At 61.0% G+C, this 22,211-nt stretch overlaps 1 protein-coding gene across 1 annotated transcript in view; it reads left to right on the forward strand.

Moving 5' to 3' along the window:
* The window catches only part of SYNJ2 (synaptojanin 2), a 128,142-nt gene that overhangs the window by 20,255 nt on the left and 85,676 nt on the right, over positions 1–22,211 (forward strand). The window contains 3 exon segments of the mRNA XM_058289618.2: positions 2,457–2,543; positions 17,359–17,626; positions 18,726–18,951. Of these exon segments, the coding sequence (XP_058145601.1) occupies positions 2,457–2,543; positions 17,359–17,626; positions 18,726–18,951 (581 nt within the window).

Genomic DNA, 22,211 nt, shown 5'->3' on the forward strand with positions numbered 1-22,211 from the left:
TCTGATGGACTCTCAGCTCGTCTTCTGAGGTGAGGAGCCGAGAAATGCGCAGGTTACCCCGCCCTGGCGCTGCCTGCCGGCCTGGAAACTGGGGGCTCCCCGGGCCTGGCGGTGCGGCTGCCTGCCGGGCAGTGCCCTGGATTTCCACCTGCCGGGGAGTGCCCTGGATTTAGCCCCATTTGGGACTTCTGACGCCCTAAGGGGTTTTGTCTCGAGCTGCTACGTCTGTGGTCCTTTGTGCAGCAGCCCCCTCCCCTCCAGCAACCCCCTCCCCTCCGGCTGCCCTAAATTCTCTGAAGCCCGTCGATGACGAAAGTGGGACGGGGGCCTCCCAGTGCTTTCCCAAAGGGCCCGAGACCCCAAGTTCAAAGGTACAGCTCACATGCACGCACACACACACATGCACACACACGTGCAGGCACACGCATGCACCCACGTACACGCACATGCATGCACACGTACACGCACATGCATGCACATGCTGGCAGGCACACGTGTGTGCACATTCACGCATGCAGGTGCACACATGCACACATGCCCACGGGCACGCATGCACACACGCACGCATGTACATGCATGCACACAGGCACACGTGCGTGCAGGCACGCAGGCATGCACCCAAATGCACACTCATGTGTGCGCATGCACACACATGCACACATGTACCTGCACACATGCACACACCTGCCAGCAAACTCTGGCAGGACTCGGCCCTCCTGCTCTGGCTTCCCGAAACCTCGCTGTCTCCTCCCCCGTCTCGCACCTCACCTGGAGGGTTATGGCCTCCTGATCATCTTCAGGCTCCTCCATCCCTCCCCCCCCAGTAGACAACCCACTGGACAAACTCCTGGGGGGTTTTTTGGGGGAACAGTCATTCATGAATCTGGTTATTCACATTTCGAGGGCCGCTCAACCTTTTTTGAGATTCTGATGAAAACTCCGAATCCTCGCCCCACAAGAACACACATGCAACATTTTCGCATAGTTGGAGGTTAAAGTACTTATTAGACCTCTTTAGATTTTGTTAGCTGAAGTGTTAAATATTAAAAATATTTTGATAACCAGATTTCAATAAAGGTGGTGTTCCTTGTAATCTTTTCTTGTTTTGGAGTTCTTGCGATGGCTTTACTAGGCGTGATTCGCATCCCCAGCCCCTTACCCATTTGAAGTGTACAGTCCAGGGCACCCTGGTGTGTTCACGGGGTTCAGTGGACATCACCACAGTCTAATTTTAGACGATTTCTGTCCCTCCTAAAAGAAGCCCCACACCCATCTCTTCTCCTTCTACCCCCTCGCCAACCCGGTTCAACCACGAATCCACTTTCTGCGAAGTTGCCTGGCTGGCATTTCGGAAACGGAATCACCCGCTTGGGGACTTTGTGACCAGCAGCTGCCACGTAGCGCGCCGTTTCCAGGCTCATCATGTTTGTACGTTAGCGCTTTCTGAGACGGGCTCCCACGGCCTCCCTCGTGCCAAAGGGGTCTGTCATCTCTATTTTTTTTTTAAGTTTTATTTATTCCTGCCCCCCCCCCACGTCATCTGCTCTCTGCGTCCATTCGCTGTGTGTTCTTCTGTGTCTACTTGTCTTCTCTTTAGGCGGCTCTGGGAACCGATCCTGGGACCTTCTGGAGTGGGAGAGAGATGCTCCATTTCTTGTGCCACCTCAGCTCCCAGGTCTGCTGCGTCTCTTATTGTCTTTCCTCTGTGTCTCTTTTTGTTGCATCGTCCTGCTGCGCCAGCTCTCCGCGTGGGTCGGCTCGCCTTCACCAGGAGGCCCTGGGAATCAAAGCTTGGACCTCCCACGTGGTAGATGGGGGCCCAGTGGCTGAGCCACGTCCACTCCCCATGTCATCTCTTATACGTCCCTGGTGGGGTGAAGTCGGCTCGAGCCCTGCTGCCCGCCCTTCTCCCTTTTGCCCTCGGCCACTTCTCACCCGGGCTGTGTCCGCTCAGGCACGACCACCGCAGCTGATGGCCGTCAGGGCAGCCGGCCCTGGGATGGCCCGGGCTGCCGTGGGGCAGAGGGTCATCGCCGCTGTGCCCCCGTCCCCTGCAGGCTGCCGGCTCTGGCCAGGTGTCCCTTTGGGGGCAGGCGATGAGCCAGGGCCGAGGCTCACGAGCGGTTAGCAGTGACGCGCCCCCGCGACAGCACGTGGCAGGGTGGCAGGGGGAGCCAGGCCCCAGGGGGCTGCCCCCAGCTGGAGGCCCGAGTGCAGCCCCCCGCCACCCTGCCACGGCCTCTGAAGCCCCCGGGAAGCCGTCAGCGCCGCAGGAGGGAGAGCGGCCCCGGGGGGAAGCGCCGACGCGGGCGGCTCTGCCACTCGCTCTCCCCGGAGCCACCCGCCCTCCCTCCGTGGCTTTGCGCGTTCCTGCTGGCGTGGGCGGGGGCGGGTGGCAGAGCTGCCGCGGGAACCAGCTCCCAGGCTGACGCGCTCCGCCTGTGCTTCTCTCCTAGCTCCGGAAGAAAAGGAGGTGATCAAGGGAGGGTACGAGAAAGTCGCCGACGCCTACGGCTGCTTGGGCGAGCTCAGGCTGACGTCTGGTAAGTGCCACCCATGGGAGCGGGCAGGGCCAGGGTGGGCTCCGAGGGCCGGGCCCCCTGGGCTGGTTTGGAAAGACTGCAGGATTTGGGCATTTAATTTTAGCCTTATGATCCCTTAGACTGTTTCTTTATAGCACAGAAGCTGCTTCTGGGTGCAGGGGAGGGGGAAAGCAGGCGGGTCTGGCAGGCCCGGGCGGGGGGTGCAGTGTGCCCTGGCGTGGAAGCACCTTCCTTGTCAGCCCTCCAAGCTGGGCTTCTCCAGGGGCTGCCCAGGGAGGTCTGCCCGGGGCGCCGTCCGAGTAGATAAGGGGTCTGTACCCCAGAAGGTGGGCCCACCAGGGTGGACAAGGACGGGTGTCTGAAGCTCGGGAGCCCCTGGACTTCCCGAGGCACCTAGAGGGAAGAGGAGCCAGGGCTGGTGGTTTGTTTGCGTGGGGAGACCCGGCCGTGGGCACGGGCACAAGGACATCGTGTTCAGGGCATGGAAGATGGGGTCTGATGTGACGCAGGGGGGGACGCGGTGGAAGGAGTGGGCGTCCTTGCTCAGCACGGGAGAGCTGAGGGGAGGGCTGGTCTGTGGCAGCCTTCACGGGCCACGGCGTCCCCTCGGCCTTCCTGCCCCTCGAGGGACCCCTCGAGACCCTTCTGACCCTGGGGCAACTCTTCTCCTTCCTCGCCCAGGGCTAGGAAGGGCCGGGGCCCCTTTTTGGCCCCACCCGGTGGCATCCGTGACGTGTGGCTGTGGAGATTGTCAGCCCAGAGGAGAGGTGACGCTCCTTGGTCCCCGTCCCACTTGGCCAAAACGGGGACAGCCGTGACGGGCCCCACCCAGGCACGTTGTCCGAGTCGGGCACGCCTGTGCCTTCACTTTGCAGACAGCAGGTGGTTTCTCGTGTTGAGGGATTTCAGAGCCAGCAGAACAGCTGTCTTATGTTTGCCAGTACTTTTCTGGCTTTTTCTGTCATAGGATGATCTTTCCTGAATGATGACTGTAATTACATTGATCATTTCCAAACCGTGCTTAGAAAAACCACAGAGTACCCACACAGCCAAGTACATTTAGGAAATGCTGTTTGGTGGCACATGCCGGGTAGACGTTGACTCGCCGTGAGTAAGCCAGGGTGACAGTGTATCTTTATCCCCGTCGTGCAGTAAGGGAAAGAGGCTCAGGAGCTTGCCTAAGGACGCGAGCCACCGGCCAGAAGCGTGGCTGGGGTTTGAACCGCGTCTAACTGCCTTCCAAGACTTTTGCAGGAATTCTCCCCCTGCAGTGATATGAGATTGCAGAGTATTAGTCAGCCAAAGGGGTGCTGATGCAAAGGACCAGAAATCTGTTGGCTTTTATAACAGATATTTATTTGGAGTAAAAGCTTACAGTTATAAGGCCCTTAAGAGTCCAGCTCAAGGCTGCCTCCTCACCCAAGTCAGCTGCCACGTGTTGAAGCAAGATGGCGGGTGAGCTCTGCCTGGGCTCTCCTTCCTTCTTCCTCTTAAGGCTTCGTGGGCCCAGCTTCTTCTGATCTCAGATGTCGGCTGCCACAGGGCTCGTCTCTAGGGCTTCCTCCATCAGTCTGGCACAGGACTCATCTCTCAGGGCTTCCTCCGTCAGTCTGGCACAGGGCTTGCTCTAGGGCTTCCTCCGTCAGTCTGGCACAGGGCTCGTCTCTAGGGCTTCCTCCATCAGTCTGGCACAGGCCTCGTCTCTAGGGCTTCCTCCGTCAGTCTGGCACAGGGCTCGTCTCACAAGGCTTCCTCCATCAGTCTGGCACAGGGCTCGTCTCTAGGGCTTCCTCCATCAGCCTGGCACAGGGCTCGTCTCTAGGGCTTCCTCCATCAGTCTGGCATAGGGCTCGTCTCTAGGGCTTCCTCCGTCAGTCTGGCACAGCGCTCGCTCTAGGGCTTCCTCCATCAGTCTGGCACAGGGCTCGTCTCTAGGGCTTCCTCCATCAGTCTGGCACAGGGCTCGTCTCTAGGGCTTCCTCCGTCAGTCTGGCACAGGGCTCGTCTCTAGGGCTTCCTCCGTCAGTCTGGCACAGGGCTCGTCTCTAGGGCTTCCTCCGTCAGTCTGGCACAGGGCTCGTCTCTAGGGCTTCCTCCATCAGCCTGGCACAGGGCTCGTCTCTAGGGCTTCTTCCATCAGCCTGGCACAGGGCTCGTCTCTAGGGCTTCCTCCATCAGCCTGACACAGGGCTCGTCTCTAGGACTTCCTCCGTCAGTCTGGCACAGGGCTCGTCTCCTCCCTCCCCGGGTTTGACCTCCTCCCTGTCACGTGGCAGGACTAAAACGACCCTGGTCTCGCCTCCTCTGCCTCTCCAGTGCGTGTCCATTTGCATCAGCCACCCAGGGGTGGGGCTCAGCCAGCCATGCCCTACCCACCTGGTCGGGTCCAGAGCCCTAAACTGACTTAATCAAGGAGACATAAAAACTTTTTTTTTTTAAGATTTATTTTTTATTTATTTCTCTCCCTTCCCCCCCCCCCCCCGCATTGTCTGCTCTCTGTGTCCATCACTGCGTGTTCTTCTGTGTCCACTTCTATCCTTATCAGCGGCACCTGGAATCTGTGTCTCTTTTTGTTGCGTCATCTTGCTGTGTCAGCTCTCCATGTGTGCAGCGCCATTCCTGGGCAGGCTGCACTTTCTTTCGCGCTGGGCAGCTCTCCTTGAAGGGTGCACTCCTTGCGCGTGGGGCTCCCCTACGCGGGGGACACCCCTGCGTGGCAGGGCACTCCTTGCGCGCATCAGCACTGCGCATGGCCAGCTCCACACGGGTCAAGGAGGCCCGGGGTTTGAACCCTGGACCTCCCGTGTGGTAGACGGACGCCCTTACCACTGGGCCACGTCCACTTCCCAACCTTAAAACCTTTGCGTTTAATACAGTCCAAGGCGATCACACCCAGAGGAACCGACCGTTTACAAACACGGTCTCTCCTTTTTGGGGTTCAGAAAGAATCTCACATGCCACCCGAAGGGTTCCTGTGGCTCTTGCCTCCTCACGCTGGCGGCGGTGGTGGCTGTCACGTAGTCGGCTCTTCCCCCGAGCCGGGCGCTGTTCACGGGGTTTGACCGGTGAGCTCGGCTCTCGCCACCGCCTCTGAGGGCGGGGCTGCCGCCGTCCGCTTTGCAGGCAGAGACCACAGGCCCCTCGAGCGCCACGTGGCCCTCCCCAGCCAGGGGACGAGTGGCCACAGCTGGCCACGAGGCAGGCCTCGTCTGTGCTAGGACACGTGGGATCAGGAGGCTTCCGTGATTGCTGGCAGCGTTCTCCTTGGGCGGGTGACACGAGTGACCCACGTCACCCGCACAGCCACCAGGATCCTGTAAAGTAGCCCGCGCACCTTTCGTCGCCCGGTAACTGCGTTTTCACCTTCTCTGGCCCGGGCCGCTCCCAGCGCCCACTCTGCGGCCTTCGTGGACTGGGCACCGGGGGGTGCCCTGCCCGGGTCCAGGGAGAAGGGGTTTTTCCCGGGCTGTGACCGAAGATCCGCTGTCGGCAACTGGGCGCATTTGGGGAGGACGGAAGTCCCCAGATACTCCTGGGCGGAAGGAGCCGGGTGTGGGAGGGGTCCTGAGCTCAGGACGGGCTTCGCAGGACCCCGGAGGGGCGGGACGCTGGGAGACCACCCACCCAGCTCAGACTCCCCCCGCTGGCGCCCTGCCCACCCGCCTCCCGCTTCCAGTCCCTGGCGCTGCCCCTGCCCTGGAGCGAGGCGCGGGCGAGCCGCGTTCTCAGCGGCAGTTTCTTTCTTTTTTATTTTTATTAAACTTGATAGATCACAAGGAATGTTACATTAAAAAATATAAGAAAAAAACCTAAGAGGTTCCCATTTACCCCACTCCCCACCCCCCCACCACATCACTTTTGTAAATTATATTTTTTTGAAGATATATACATCACATAAAAAATATTACATTGAAAATTTAAGAGATTCCCATATACCCCCAACACACACTCTTCCCACACCAACAACCTCCCCCATCATTGTGGCACACTCATCACACTCGGTGAACACGTTTTGGGGCACTGCTGCACCACGTGAATAATAGTTTACCCTGTAGTTCACACTCTCCCCCAGTCCATCCAGTGGGTTATGGCAGGATATACAATGTCCTGCATCTGTTCCTGCAACATCATTTAGGGCAACTCCAAGTCCCAAAAATGCCCCCACATCACATCTCTTCTTCCCTCTCCCTGCCCTCAGCAGCTACTGTGGCCACTTTCTCCACTTTGATTCTAAAATTTCTTCCATTACTAGTCACAATAGTTCCATAGTAGAATACCAGTAAGTCCACTCTAGTCCATGCTCTATTCCTCCATCCTGTGGACCCTGGGATGGTGATGTCCACTCCACCTCTGTATCGAGAGGGGGCTTAGATTCCACAGGGATGGTGGATGCAATTCTCCTGCTTGCAGTTGTAGGCACTCTCAGCTCCCTGGTGTGGGGGTTGACCATCCTCGCCTCCCTGTTAGCTGGCCGGGGTAAGACCAGCAATCCAGAGAGTAGGAGTCGCCACTCTGCTGAGGCTCAGGGCCCGGCTGGCACATGTCAGCGCCCATTTCTGGCTCCCTCCACATACCTGGCCCCACCTGTGGCGTCAGCCTGCAGGTGTTCTGGGAAGGCTCTTGGGGGCGCCGGGGGCGGGCTGACTTGGGGGTGTCGGGATTACTGGCCCTAGTTGAACCCCTTGCTGAGAGCGCCCTGGGGCGTCTGTGGGAAGGCAGGACGGAGCTTTGAGCGCGAGTTCCAGTGGCGCTGGGCGCGGTCAGCAGTGCTCGGCTCCAACTCAGTTTTCTTTCCCCACCGGCAGCGTCCAACCCAGCCCCGTGGTCTGTTTCTTTGTTAGTTTTCCCTCACCTGTTGAGAGTGTTGGGATGGGGATGTGCAGAGCAGAATTCCACATTTTGGGGGTCGCCACGGTGCCCGCCCTACACGGAGGTGGGGCCTCCCTTTCAGCCTTCTTTAGGCCGAGGGTCTCTGAACAAAGGAGCTCCTGACGTGGGACGATTGGGTGAATTTCAGCCCCCCGCCAGTGAAAACAGCCTTTTATGTTGGAAATTAAGAACACATATGGGGGAAGTGGATGTGGCTCAACCAGCTGGGCTCCCGACTACCATATAGCAGGTGCAGGGTTCTATGCCCCGTGCCTCCTGGTGAGGGCGAGCTGGCCCACGCAGAGTGCCGGCCCGCACGGGGATGCGGCCCCACGCAGGAGAGCCGCCCTGCATGGGAAAGCCGCCCTGTGCGGGAAAGCCGCCCTGTGCGGGAGTGCCGCCCTGTGCAGGAGTGCCAGCCAACGCGGAGCGCCGGTGCAGCAAGGTGACGCAACAAGAGACACAAAGGAGAGAAAACAAGAAGACAGAGTAGACCAGGGAGCTGAGGCAGCGTGAGAGAGTAATCGCCCCTCTCCCACTCCGGAAGGTCCCAGGATCAGTTCCTGGAGCCGCCTAATGAGAATATAAGCAGACACAGAAGAACACAGTGAATGGACAGAGAGAGCAGACAATGGGGGGACCGGGGTGGGGGAGAGAAATAAATAAAATAAATCTTTGGAAAAAAAAAACTAAACACATGGGAGTGGATGTGGCTCAAGCTGTTGAGCGCCTGCCTTCCACATGGGAGGTCCTGGGTTCAATCCCTGCCGCCTGGTACCTCAGAAAAAACAAACGCATAAAAGCTTTACCCCAGCTCTTCAGGACGAGCCCGAAGCCCCTCGCTCTTCCCTGAAATGCCGGCAGGAAGCGGGAGCCCCGTGATCAGCCAGGGCGTGCCTGCGTGCGGAGAGCAGAGCAGTGGAAAAGAACGAGATGATGGGGTGGGACTCCTGCCCTCGGCTCTCCCGCCCTCCCCGTCGCATCGCTCAGGGGACGGACTCAAATCGTGGTCTGTAAAGAAACGTGTCCACTGGGGTTGCGCGGGGGCGGCCTGTGAAGCTGCACGCGACAGTCCCCCTCCGCCAGGCAGCCCTCCCGGGCTCCAGCCTCACCCCTGGCGGAGCTTCTCCGGCATTCCGTCTCTCCAGGTCTGTCGTCCCATCCCTGCATCCAGGACAGAGCCTCCTCTCTGTCTCACCGAGTTTTTTTCTTTTTTTTTTTTTAAAGATTTATTTAGTTCTCTCCCCTTCTCCCCCCAGTTGTCTGCTCTCTGTGTCCATTCACTGTGTGTTCTTCTGTGTCTGCTTGTGTTGTTGTCAGCAGCACGGGAATCTGTGTTTCTTTTTGTTGCGTCATCTTGCTGTGTCAGCTCTCCGTGTGTGCAGTGCCATTCCTGGGCAGGCTGCACTTTCTTTCGCGCTGGGCGGCTCTCCTTACGGGGCGCACTCCTTGCACGTGGGGCTCCCCTACGCAGGGGACACCCCTGCGTGGCAGGGCACTTTTTTTTCTTTTTTGTCTTTATTCATTTTTTTAATATTACATTTAAAAAATATGAGGTCCCCATATACCCCCTACCCCCCTCCCTCCACTCCTCCCCCCATAGCAACATCCTCCTCCATCATCATGAGACATTCATTGCGTTTGGTGAATACATCTCTGAGCACCGCTGCACCTCATGGTCAATGGTCCACACCACAGCCCACACTCTCCCACGTTCCATGGCAGGGCACTCCTTGCGCGCGTCAGCACTGCGCATGGGCCAGCTGCACACAGGTCAAGGAGGCCCGGGGTTTGAACCGTGGACCTCCCATGTGGTAGGCAGACGCTCTACCAGTTGAGCCATGTCCGCTTCCCTCACACACTTCTTAGGAGACCCACAGGACAGGGCGATGGTAGCCTGGGAAAGAATTCTACGGCAATTAGTAGAGAGATGACGAGCCCAGGGCCCTGGCTGCCCCTCCCCGCGGTCTCCCTCGCCAGTCATGGGAGCTTGGGGCAGGTAAAGGAGGTGAGTGGAGGGGCCGGCGGAGGTCCCCTGGGCGGGCTAGCGGTGGGATGGCGCAGAGGGCTCGGGCCTGGGCTCCTGTGGGTGTTGGTCCCTGCAGGGTGAGGCCAGGCCGTGAGCAGTCCCTTCGGAAGGAACGTTCCCTGGGGGGGGACGTCTGGCGGGTGTCGCCTGGGCGCGCAGTGCTCTCCCGCTCGTCTTGGCGTGGAGCGGCCTTTGACTGGTAGAACGGCGTGTTCTCCCCCGTGCCCAGTGCTGGTAGGTGGTTAGTAGGTTGGCATCCGGCCAGTCCTGGAGTGGCAGGGCCTTTTTTTTTTTTAAGATTTATTTCCCCCCCCACCCCCGTTGTCTGCGCTCTATGTCCATTCGCTGTGTGTTCTTCTGTGTCTGTTTGTTTTCTCTTTAGGTGGCTATGTTAGTCAGCCAAAGGGGTGCTGAAGCAAAACACCAGAAATTGGTTTTTATAAAGGGTATTTGTTTGGGGTAGGAGCTTACAGATACCAGGCCATAAAGCATAAGTTACTTCCCTCCCCAAAGTCTGTTTGGAGCAAGATGGCTGCCGACGTCTGCGAGGGTTCAGGCTTCCTGGGTTCCTACGTTCCTGGGGCTGGCTTTTCTCTGGGCTCAAGGTTCCTTCCTTCCAGGGTCTTGATTCTTTCTGGTCTCAGCATTCCCTCCTTCGTGTGGCTGGCTTCTCTTTCCTCTGTGTGCTGACTTCCCAGGGCTCCAACTTAAGGCTTCAGCATCAAACTCCAACATCAAAACCCAACATGAAAAACCCTCAACTCTGTGCTTCGCCATGCCTTTTATCTGTGAGTCCCCACCCACCAAGGGGTAGGGACTGGGTGGGGACTCAGCACCCTAATCATAACTCAATCATGCCCAGGTACAGAGCTGATTACAAACATAATCCAATATTTCTCTTTGGAATTCATCAGTATCAAACCGCTACAGTGACAAGGGAACCAATCCTGGGCCTTCCAAAGTGGGAGGGAGGCGCTCAATCTCTTGCACCACCCAGCTCCCTGGTCTGCTGCGTCTCTCATTGTCTCTCCTCTGTGTCTCTTTTTGTGGTGTCATCTTGCTGCTCCAGCTCTCCGCGTGGGCCAGCTCACCTTCTCCAGGAGGCCCCGGGAATTGAACCCTGGACCTCCCAGATAGCAGGCAGGAGCCCAGTGGCTTGAGCCACATCCGCTTCCCTGGAACGGCCTTAGACAGTGGTAGAAGGGCATGTTTTAATGCTGTACCCAGTGCTGATAGTTGTCACCTGTCTAGTTTTGGAGCGGGACGGCCTTTGACAGTGGTAGAACGGTGCGTTTCACCCCCGTACCCCGTGTTGTGCTGGTGGTTAACTCCAGCTCTCTCGGTGGGCCGAGGGGCCCTGGAATCTAGTGCTTGCCCCTTCCCACCGTGTAAACTCTCCTGCCGTGGCTCGCTCCCAGCCACCAGTGCAGCGGGGAAGGGGCACCTGCAGACCCCAGGAGTGGTGTCGGCCGGCTCTGGCTCCCCCGCCCACGTCCCCGATCCCCAGAGGGAAGGCGAGGCAGCCCCTGCAGTGCCACGGGGGGAGGCAGTTGGAACCCCAGGCTGCTGGTGGGGGCAGCTGTGGTCCCAGCCCCGCTTCGGGCGTGAGGAAGCCAGGGCCCCGCGTTTACGGGGTTACGTGTGAGCGTCCTGTGGGAACAGAGGGAGAGAGCCGTGGTCTCGGGGCACCTGGTGGGCAGGTGGGCTCGGGGTGGAGCTGTCACCCAGGACAGTCAGCGCGGGGGTGGGCAGGAGGCCTGTGGACCGGAGGGTGTCTGTGAGTGACCACGTCCTGGCCCCAGCGCCAGCCCTTCAGGCGGGCGACGCGTGGCCGCAGCTGGAGACGACGCAGACCTGCTGGCTGTGGGGGGGCGCGGTTGGGCGGTTCTGGGCTCCGCTTTCGGGGGCTTTCTCAGGGGGCGTCGGGGTGGTCGTGTCCCTCACACCTGCTTGTTCAGGCTGCAGCGAGGCGTCCGGGCCCCGAGCCTCTGTTTTCTGGGGGAGTGTGCGTGCATGTGTGTGCTGTATGCGTGCGTGTGTGGTGTGCATGCATGTGTGTGCTGTGTGTGTGCACGTGTGTGCTGTGTGTGTGTGCTTGTGTGGTGTGTGTGCATGTGTGTGCTGTGTGTACAAGTGTGTGTGCTGTGCGTGCGTGTGTGTGCGTGCGTGTGCTGTGTGCATGTGTGCATGCATGCTGCATGTGTGTGCATGTGTGCTGTGTGCATGCATGTGTATGCCATGTGTGTGCTGTGTGTGCATGCGTGCTGCATTGTGTGTGCATGCATGTGTGCTGTGTGCACTGTGCTGTGTGTGTGCGTGTTTGCATGTGTGTGCTGTGTGTGTGCGTGCATGTGTGCTGTGTGTGTGCTGTGCATGTGTGCCCTTCTGGTCTAGTGTGCCCTTTGGCTTAGCCCCTTGCCCGCCCCTTGCCCGCCTGACCCTGGCTGCCCGTGACCTCTTGCCTGGCCTGAGCCCTGGCGCGGTGGAGCTGGGCAGGGCGGGCGGCCGCCTGGTCACCCCCCGCGGCCCCGAGGCCTGGGGCCGTCCGGCTCCTGCAGGCCCCGCAGCCTGAGCGGCAGCAGAGCCCGGCTCCCGGGGCCGCCAGACGCCCGGCGCTGGGCTGTAGCCCCGAGGCCCGGCCTGGTCAGCGACGCCCGGGGCCCTCCCCAGCCCAGTTGCTTCTTATCAGCAACCCGACCCGCCTGGAAAGTCAAGTCCAGGCCCGAGGCTCAGGGCGCATCGGGAGGGAGCGCGCAGGTGCCCGCGGCCTGGCTCTCGTCCCCCTTAGACACCCCCTGAGGGGGAGGGGAGCCTGGAGCCCCAAAGGCCAGGCCAGGCCGGACCCCGTCCTGGGAACCCTGGGACCCCGAGAGGCTGCCGAGCATTGGCGGGGTCTGGTCGGACGCAGAATGCCAGCCCCGACACATGAGGACGCGCCGTGCTGCGAGCAGGGGCCGAGCAGGCCTGCCGGCCAGCCCTGCCACGGGAGCTCAGGGCTCATGGGCACACGCCTGCCACGGGGGCCAGTTCCCCGCCGTCGCCGTCCCCCCACAGTACAAAGGAAGGGCACACCGTACCCCATCCAGCCAAATCCAGGAAGAGCAGGCTCCTGGGGTGCCCAGCAGACGGGCAGTTAAGAAGATGGGCGTCAAAACTCAAGGTAGAAATGACAGCGACCAAAACCACCCCCGCAAAGCTGGAGCAGGAAGGTGCCGGTACCACCAGCAGGTGTCTTAGCAAGGCAGGTGAGAGCCAGTGCTTTGCTTTCCCTAAAGTCAAAGGAGAACTTGCTGGGGTGTCAGCCGGCAGCATGAGCGGAATTTTGCCCATAGACAGCGATGGTTCTTTTTAGGACCAAGAACCGAGCGATGGTTGTCAGGAAGTTGTTTCTCTTCCCACCTGTGTATTAATGGGAACAGGGTTTCACAATGTTTACAACTATAGACACGAAAAATAGAACTGGTGCAGAACTTAGTTTCATTCTGTCAATAAATAATATTTGTCCATCGGTACATGAGCTAGAAGTCTCATCTACCTGATTAAGAGATGCCTTTCCAACAAACCTTTAATTTTTATGTCAAATGATTATTTACCAAAACATGCATGGTTTAGGTTCTTTGGCCAATTGCGTAACTAAAAATAATTGCAATGATAAGTCAAACCCGAAGAAATTCTTTTTAAGTGGCACTTCAGGATGAAATTGCTGCACAGTGTGATTGGGTGATCAATAAAAGACATTGAAGCACGAAACATGTTACATGAGGATAAAATTCCGCAGCAGTAGGAGTAAAATTTCCATCTGTTGCAGAACTTGTTCACGTATTTCTCTAAACGATAGAGGAGGATGAAGGCCAAGTCACTGTTTCAGTTCCATCGGATACTTGTAAAGGCTATGGCAGTTTTGTTTCCAAATGTCCTTAAGTGTTTAGAATGTGCTAGAAATATTTATCGCTGGCAGCTGTGGTCACGAGTGGTGGGAGCTTGGTGTCAGCTTTGAGCGAGCCGGGTCCGTTGCTTGGCCACGTTCTTTTAGAGTTACCCGCCTGGAGCTGGACGACGTGGGCTCGCTGTCACCCTGTCCGACAGCCCAGTGCGTGCTGGGCGGCTGGCCCGGCTCCCCCGGTGACGGTCACTGGTGCGGGAACTGGCCATAACAGCCCGGCAGGCACGGTGGTGGCGGCGGGGCGACGACACCTTCCGCCGGGGCTTGGCCCGGTGCCCGAGTCCTCCGTGCTAGAACCTTCCCTTCGCCTCATTCACTCCAAGAGACATTCCACGCCTGCCCAGCACGCCCGCCCCAGCTGCCCCGGGCAGCACCGTCCTGGACGGGAGAGGCCGGCGGAGCCGAAGCAGGTGGACCCTCGCGGGGCTCGCGCCCCCAGGCAGAGGCTGGGGGGATGCCAGCTCCCGACGGGGGGGCCTTCAGAGGGAAGCGTCCACCCTCCTCCTGGCCACCCCCCCCCGGGGATGGAGCCGAGACAGGGCTGCCTTTCGGCCGCTCCGACTGCCACTGGGAACTCAGCCAAGCCAGCCGGAGAGGCAGGTGGGTGTTCGAGCAAGGCCTGCGGGAATATTTGCCTCCCCTGATGTCGGTCGCCCACGACAACCCGCCGTCTTCCTGAAACGACACCTTCCTACTCAAAGCCCCCAGACAGCTGTCACCGCGCAGTCCCTCGGGCTTGTCTTTTTTTATTTATTTTTTTATTTAAAGATTTACTTACTTATTCCTCCCCCCGGTTGTCTGCTCTCTCTTCATTTGCTGCGTGTTCTTCTGCGTCTGCTTGTCTTCTCATTAGGCGGCACAGGTAACCGATGCAGGGACCTTACAAAGTGGGAAAGAGGCGCTCAATCTCTTGCGCCACCTCAGCTTCCTGGCCTGCTGCGTCTCTTATGTGTCCTCTGTGTCTCTCTTTGTTGCGTCATCCCACTGTGTCAGCTCTGCCCTCGGGCCAGCACTCGGCTCGGGCCGGCTTGCCTGCACCGGGAGGCCAGGAATTGGACCCTGGACCTCACACAGGGTAGACGGGAGCCCAGTCTCTTGAGCCACCTCCACTTCCCTCATCGTTTCTTATTTCACGAGCTCACCAAGGGACTCTCCGCTCCACCCCCACCCCATCCCCTCCTGGACCTTCGAGTCCGTGGCGAAGGGCGCGATAAAGGGAGCGAGGGCCAGGCAGACGTCCGAGCCGCGGCTGCAGGTGTCTTCCTGTGGGCGTGTGGGTGAAGTTCTTCCCAGGCCACCCAGGAAGCTGTCTGGGGTCTCAGTGACGAGTCTGGGAATGCGAGAGGAGCCATATCACCTCCCCCCCCCCCGGTGCCCCCACTGAGCCCCCCCCCACTCCTGCGGCGCCTGGTGGAAGTGCGACATCCCCGTGGAGCGCACGGTCGTTGTAAAGCCAGCCGTCACCCCACAAGCAGCCGTGTTCTCACTGTTACTGCAAGGAGGGAACTAGACATCGTGGGCAGCCACGAGGCGAGCGGGGTGACGGGAGGTGAGCAGGTGACGGGAGGTGAGCGGGTGACGGGAGGTGAGCGGGTGACGGGAGGTGAGCGGGTGACGGGAGGTGAGCAGGTGGACGGGCAGTGAGCAGGTGACGGGAGGCGAGCAGGTGACGGGAGGCGAGCAGGTGACAGGAGGCGAGCGGGTGACGGGAGGCGGGTGACAGGAGGCGAGCAGGTGACGGGAGGCGAGCGGGTGATGGGAGGCGAGCGGGTGACGGGAGGCGAGCGGGTGACGGGAGGCGAGCAGGTGACGGGAGGTGAGCAGGTGATGGGTGGTGAGCAGGTGACGGGAGGTGAGCGGGTGACGGGAGGTGAGCAGATGACGGGAGGTGAGCAGGTAATGGGAGGTGAGCAGGTGGACAGGAGGCGAGCAGGTGACAGGTGGTGAGCAGATGACGGGAGGCGAGCAGGTGATGGGTGGTGAGCAGGTGATGGGAGGTGAGCAGGTGATGGGAGGTGAGCGGGTGATGGGAGGTGAATGGGTGATGAGAAGTGAGCAGGTGACAGGCAGCGAGCAGGTGACGGGAGGCGAGCAGATGACGGGAGGCGAGCAGATGACGGGAGGCGAGCAGATGACGGGAGGCGAGCAGATGACGGGAGGCGAGCAGGTGACAGGTGGTGAGCAGATGACGGGAGGCGAGCAGGTGATGGGTGGTGAGCAGGTGACGGGAGGTGAGCAGGTGATGGGAGGCGAGCAGGTGACGGGAGGCGAGCAGATGACGGGAGGCGAGCAGGTGACGGGAGGCGAGCAGATGACGGGAGGCGAGCAGGTGATGGGTGGTGAGCAGATGACGGGAGGTGAGCGGGTGATGGGAGGTGAGCGGGTGATGGGAGGTGAGCGGGTGACGGGAGGTGAGCGGGTGACGGGAGGTGAGCGGGTGACGGGAGGTGAGCAGGTAATGGGAGGTGAGCAGGTGGACAGGAGGTGAGCAGGTGACAGGTGGTGAGCAGATGACGGGAGGCGAGCAGGTGAGTGGGAGATGAACAAGTGGCAGGAGGTGAGCAGGTGACGGAGGAGAGCAATCGTCTCTGGTCAGAGCCCGGGGACCTAGGGTTGACCCCCCTGGGCCCGTGGCTGGGGACTCCAGCTGGCCCTGGCCCTGTGCGCCGAGCAGGGGCCGTGTCCTCGGAGCAACTAAACGCCGGCCCTGCCAGGGCCCACCCACAGCCCCCTGTGAGCAGGGGTCTTGTAGGACCCCCTGCCCTCGAGGAGGGTGGGAGTCCTCGCCGTGGACCCTCTCGCTTGCGCAGCGCCTGCCTGGCATCTCTGCTCTGCCGAGCAGGAGGTGGAGCGGAGAGCACGGCCAGGGTCAGGGGTCCTGGGGGCTTCTGTCCCTGCAGCAGGGCCGGGCGCTCGGTGACCCTCGAGGGCAGTGCGAGGAGCCCGTCTGCCGGGGAGGGGGCTCGGCAGCTTCGCGTGGGACGAGCACTGACTGGGACGCTCTTGGCACTAGAGGGTACCTAAGCGCGCCTGGGGAAAGCAGGGAAGGCCTCTCGGAGGCGGTGACACCGAACTGGCCCCAGAAGGGTGAGGAATTAGCTGGTGAGGGCAGGGGTCCTTGCTGGGTGGAGGCGGGGGGGGCAGGGGTCACAGGGGGCAGGGAGATGTGGGGGCAGGGGTCACGGGGCGCAGGGAGCAGGTGGGGGACAGGGGTCCTTGCTGAGGGGAGGGAAGGGCAGGGGTCACGGGGGGGCAGGGGGCAGGGGTCCTTGCTGGAAGGAGGCAGGGGGCAGGGGTCATGGGGGACAGGGAGGGAGCGGGGGCAGGGTTCTTGCTGGGTGGAGGCGGGGGGGCAGGGGTCGTGGGGGGCAGGGGGCATGGGGGCAGGGAGGGGACAGGGACAGGGAGGTGGGGGAGCAGGGGTCCTTGCTGGGCAGAGCGGGGGCAGGGGTCACGGGGGCAGGGGTCGCAGGGGCAGGGAGGTGGGGGGGCAGGGTCCCTGCTGGGCGCAGGGGCCGCGGGAGCACATGGCACTCTTTCGGGCCCTGGAGTCCAGCCGCTGACCCAGCGCCCACCCGGCGGGTGGCGGGGCCCGGGGAGCTGGGGGCCTGCGGTTAGCCCTCAGCGCCTGCGGGCCACGGGAGGCGTGGGGGCGCATGGCGGGGGCTCGGGGAGGTCCCCAGCCCGGGGCTGAGATGGGCGGGAGGCTCAGGGAGCAGGGGGGCAGGGGGCCTGGGTGGAGCAGGCCGGCCCCCGGGCAGGCGGGCGCCCCAGGAGGCGTAAAGGCGGGTCGTGGGCCGCACCCGCAGGCTCTGGTCTAGGGCGCGCCCAGGACTCGCCTCCCAGCAGCGCGGGGGCCCTGGGCGCGGGCGGCCCCCGGCCTCAGTCTGGGCTCGGGCGGCCATGGGAGGCCCCCTGGCTGCCCGTGCCCCCGCGCCCCCGTGCTGGACGTCAGGCCGCCCGTGTCCTTGCAGGTGGCGCCTCCCTGAGCTTCCTGGTCCTGGTGACGGGCTGCGCCTCCGTGGGCCGGCTGCCCGAGGCCGAGATCTTCCGCGTGACGGCCGCCGAGCTGTGCCCGCTGCAGGGGGACGCGCCGGACGAGCGGCTGGCCGCGCTCAGGAAGGTCCTGGGCTCCGGCCTCTTCTACTTCGCCTGGCCCAGCGCAGGGTCGCGCTTCGACCTGACGGTGCGGGCGCAGCAGCAGGACGGCCAGGACCCCGAGCGGGGGCGCCCCTTCTTCTGGTGAGCCCCCGCCCCAATGCCTTGCAGCCCCCCCGATCACGAGCCCCTCTGGAGAGCCGCCAGCTTTCCAGGGACAACGGGAAGGAAGCCGACCCCGAGCCCGGGGAACGTGCTAGAAGCGTTCCGTGGACCAGAAACCCCACTTCCTGGGTGGAGCGCCCTGTACTGGGCGCTTAGTGGGACCACAGCTCACTCCCCTGGCCCCCCGAGAGCCCCGTGACCTTCAGTGCAGGCACTTTGACCCGACGGCTAGAAAGGCCCATGTCCCGGCCCTGTCCTGTGGTCACCGCGAGAAGTAGCAGTGCAACCCCCTAACAGTGAGCACGGGAGGGTCTCACGTGATCCCCGATGTGCAGATACAGGGACCACCCCGCGCCGCACACCCGAGATGGGATTCGAACCTGGGCCTTGCAGCTCTGGACCCTGTGCTGCCCACCAAAGCCCCTCCAGCCCCACAGGGGGAAACCAAGTCAGCCTGCCCGAGGGCAGGGCGGGAGGCAGGGCGGGGGCAGGGCAGGGGGCAGGGCAAGGCCGAGGGCAGGATAGAGCAGCGGGCAGGGCTGCAGGCCACTGACGTTTCTGGCGCTCCGGGCATCCCCCGCGCCCCGGGCAGCCCCCGTGCCCCCGGCTCGTGAAGGCAGACGTCCCGTCATCCAGCCCCGGCCTCGGTCGTCACGGCGTCTCCCTCTGTGTCTGAGTCCCGTGTCCCTCTTCGTATAAGGACACCGGCCATGTTGGTTTAGAGCCACCTTCACTGTCACGGGCGGACTCGTGTCCCCGCCAAGCCACACTGAGGGCAGGCAGGAGGCCGGTGGCCCTGCAGCCTCAGGGCAGCAACAAGCTCTGCTGCTCCAGCCTGCTGGTCGGGGGCACTTTGTCACAGCAGCTCCGCAGACAGACGCAAGTCTCAGGTGCCCGCCACTTGACCCCTGCACCTGCAGAGCCCTCGTTTCCAGAAGAAGCCATAGTCACGGGTTTTGGGAGTTAGGGACTGAGCGTGGCTTTGGGGGACCCTTGACGCCGTAACGGCCCCTGCCCTGGGTGCGGCATCACGCGAGCTGAGGTACTGACCTGGTTCCGTGGGCGCTCTGCCGTGCAGGAACCAGCAGCTGCATGTGCCCCTGCAGCGCCACCAGGTCGACTGCTCCAACTGGCTGCTGAAGGTCATCTGCGGGGCCGTGGCCATCCGCACGGTGTACGCCTCGCACAAGCAGGCCAAGGCCTGCCTCATCTCCCGCATCAGCTGCGAGTGCGCCGGCGCGCGCTTCCACACGCGCGGCGTGAACGACGACGGCCACGTGTCCAACTTCGTGGAGACGGAGCAGGTCAGTGGGCAGGCCGGGTGCGTGGCACCGAGACCCCCAGCGTGGACCTGGCTCGTGCTTTCCTTTTGGGGGCGTCTTTCGGGGGTTCGAGCCTGGGTCCTCACTCTCGCGGGAGAATAGGATGTGTAATTGGAGTTTGCCCCCGGTTTCCACGGTGCATGTTTTGCTATTACTGTTATTACTAGAGAACTTGTAGTTTTACACAACATGCACGCGCGAAACACAGACTTCCCCAGTGCCACCCTCTCGTCGGCACCTTGCACTAGCGTGGGCATGTGTCGCCGTTCAAGGCGTGTTTCTAGTTGAACCAGTAACCACCGCCCGTGGTGACATCAGGATTCACTGTGTTGTGTGGTCCCATGTTTGCTAAAACTTCCCCTTTTGACCACAATTCCAGTAGCTAATTCGGTGCAGTTCACAAGCCATGCCCCCGTCACCTCCCTGCGTGTTTATTTTTTATTCCTGTGGGTTTTTTGGTCTCATTTGGTGGGTGGTTTTTGATCCACTCCTGATGGGAAAATGTGGCCCGCCTGAGGTCCCTGGGGCCCAAAGGAATCGGGAGTTTTTGCCGCTGTCGTGATTGGTAGTTATTCCGAGAGCCCCTGATGGATGAACCAGTTCAGTCGGAGCGTCATTTTAGGACAAAAATAAGTAGATCGATACGGTGGGAGCACGAGAGAAGACACAGCCGTGCTTGTTTTCACTCTAAAGCAGCCGGAGCTTCATCCTGGAAACAAGCGGCCGCGGTGGGAGCTGGGAGGCCTGCGCACTGCGCCACGATGATTTCGGCTTCCGTGCAGCACAGCCAGCTCTTCATTTCTCACACACTCTTCTAGAAAATTCTGTTGCTCTTCCCAGAGATGCTGTCTTACAACTTGTGGGTTTTTTCCTCCCCCAAATTTGCAATCTGTAGCTCAATGCCACAGAATAACCGACGGGAGAGGTCAGAAGACACGTGCTTGCGGAGGGCCCGGCACGGTGTCGTGGCAGGGGTGGAGGGCACACACGCCACGTCTGCTGGGCGCAGGTGTGGCTTCATGTCGCCGCGGGCTCCTGGGCAGTGAGAGGTGTTCCTAGGAGCGGTGGCCATTTAGTTCAGCTCAGACAGGGACAGCCGGTCTCTGTTGAACAGGGTTTGAAGCGAGCAAGGCCATTTTGAATCAGCCGCTCAGAGTGGACCCCTGGATGAGCAGTGGGTGCAGTTACTTGATTGCACTGTCCTCCGGGGACAGCTGTTAAAGAAAGAGCTGGTTAAAATGGGAGCGAGAGGACCCAGGTGGAAGCCTTTTTCTTTTTACTTGCTCCCATCCCCCGGTGCTGTCTCCCTCCTGATTTTTATCCTTGTTCTTTTTTTTTTTTTTTTTTAAAGATTTATTTATTTATTTAAATCCCCCCCTCCCCTCAGTTGTCTGTTCTCTGTGTCTATTTGCTGCGTCTTGTTTCTTTGTTCGCTTCTGTTGTCATCGGCACCAGAAGTGTGGGCGGCGCCATTCCTGGGCAGGCTGCACTTTCTTTTGCTCTGGGCGGCTCTCCTTATGGGCACACTCCTTGCGCGTGGGGCTCCCCTACGCGGGGGACACCCTTGCGTGGCACGGCACTCCTTGCGCGCATCAGCACTGCGCATGGCCAGCTCCACACGGGTCGAGGAGGCCCGGGGTTTTGAACCGCAGACCTCCCATGTGGTAGACGGACGCCCTAACCACTGGGCCAAGTCCGTTTCTTGTTTTGTTATTAGCCTGTGAGCCAGTTTGTTCAATCAACGATATTTATTGTTTGTCACCTGCCATGGTGGGCTGGACCCCGTGCCAGGACCGGGCCAGCGGTGCAGCCTCTGTCCACACATCAAAGCAGGTGCTGCCGGGAGCAGATTTAAGACATGAGGGTGGGTGGGCTGCAGGCTGCCTCATTCCCGCCAGCCTTTGTCCTTTTGTTTGGTGGAAGCCAGAACTTTGGATTTTAACCAGTTTTTAAAATAAGGGGTCTCATCTACTTTATCTTATCAAGGAAGTCATTGAAAAAACAATGCCTTCCATTATCACTGCCCTTTCCTAGCAGATAGGGCATTTTACCACCCAAAACGCAAGAAGGCCTGAGTCTGTTAAAGGACCTGCTTTGGATGCAGTGGGCTGTGACTGTGAAGAACCTCAGTATTCTGGTTTTTCTCAGCCTTCTATAGACGGGGGATTGGGAGCCTTTGCTCTGGGCATCTCGTGTGTTTTATGACCTCAATTTACCTCCTTGTCTTAGGGATGGCGGCAGAGAGGCTGCTCAGGCATTTCCTGAATCTCCCATACCTGAGGGCCAGCCCAGCACACCTGAGGGCCAGCCCAGAGCCCCTGGGGGCAGTGCAGCACACCTGGGGGCCCACACAGCACACCTGGGGGCCAGCGCAGCACACCTGGGGCCCGCACAGCACACCTGGGGGCCCACGCAGCACACCTGGGGGCCCGCGCAGCACACCTGGGGGCCCGCGCAGCACACCTGGGGGCCCGCGCAGCACACCTGGGACCAGCCCAGCACAGCTGGGGGCGGCGCAGCCAGGCTTTGGGGAAATGCCTGAGCCCCGCACAGCCTGCCCCTCCCGCCTGGGGCCTGGGCTCCCTGCACACTGTTTCGATCACTCGTCTCCCTCTGTTCTCTGGGTCGGGGCAGGACCGAGATTTCTGGGCGTCCTGTGTCCTGGGGTCTGCCTAGTTGATGTTTCTCCCTGTTTCCCTCTGGGCTCTGTCGAGACCCAGGCACGTCCTTCCACGCAGCCCTGGGCTCCGGCAGCTGTGGACTCCTGCAGGGGGTGAACAAGCCCACGTGGTCTCAGGCTTTGCCCCGAGCCCGCGTTCGCGGGCAGGTCCTGGTGGGCAGGGGCCCTTGGCGGTTTCTCCATGTACTGAGTGAGTGGGGCCCCACGGCGTCTGAAGCCCCTCTGTAGGTCTCTGCGGTGTCCCAGCGGCCGGGGACACGGCAGGGACGGGGCAGGTGGGGGCGGCTTCCTCCCTTGCCACGGGCCTTCTCGGTGCCAGGATGGGAACGCCAGAGACAGGTGGGGGGAAGCGTGGGGGGAGGCACGCCCCTGCCCCAGGTGGCCTGTCTAAAGGACCTGGCTCCAGGGGCAACGTTCAGCATCGGGTCGTGCTCCCGCAGACGAGGGGCCACCGTCGGGGCTCACTCCCCCCTCAAAAGCCTCCTGCTGGTGAGAGACAAGGGACCCAGGGCAGGCCCTGCCGCAGCGCAGGTGAGCCTAGCGCCAGGGAGGCGTCCCTAAG

Source organism: Dasypus novemcinctus, chromosome 28 (genome assembly GCF_030445035.2).
Source record: "Dasypus novemcinctus isolate mDasNov1 chromosome 28, mDasNov1.1.hap2, whole genome shotgun sequence".
Classification (NCBI taxonomy): domain Eukaryota; kingdom Metazoa; phylum Chordata; class Mammalia; order Cingulata; family Dasypodidae; genus Dasypus; species Dasypus novemcinctus.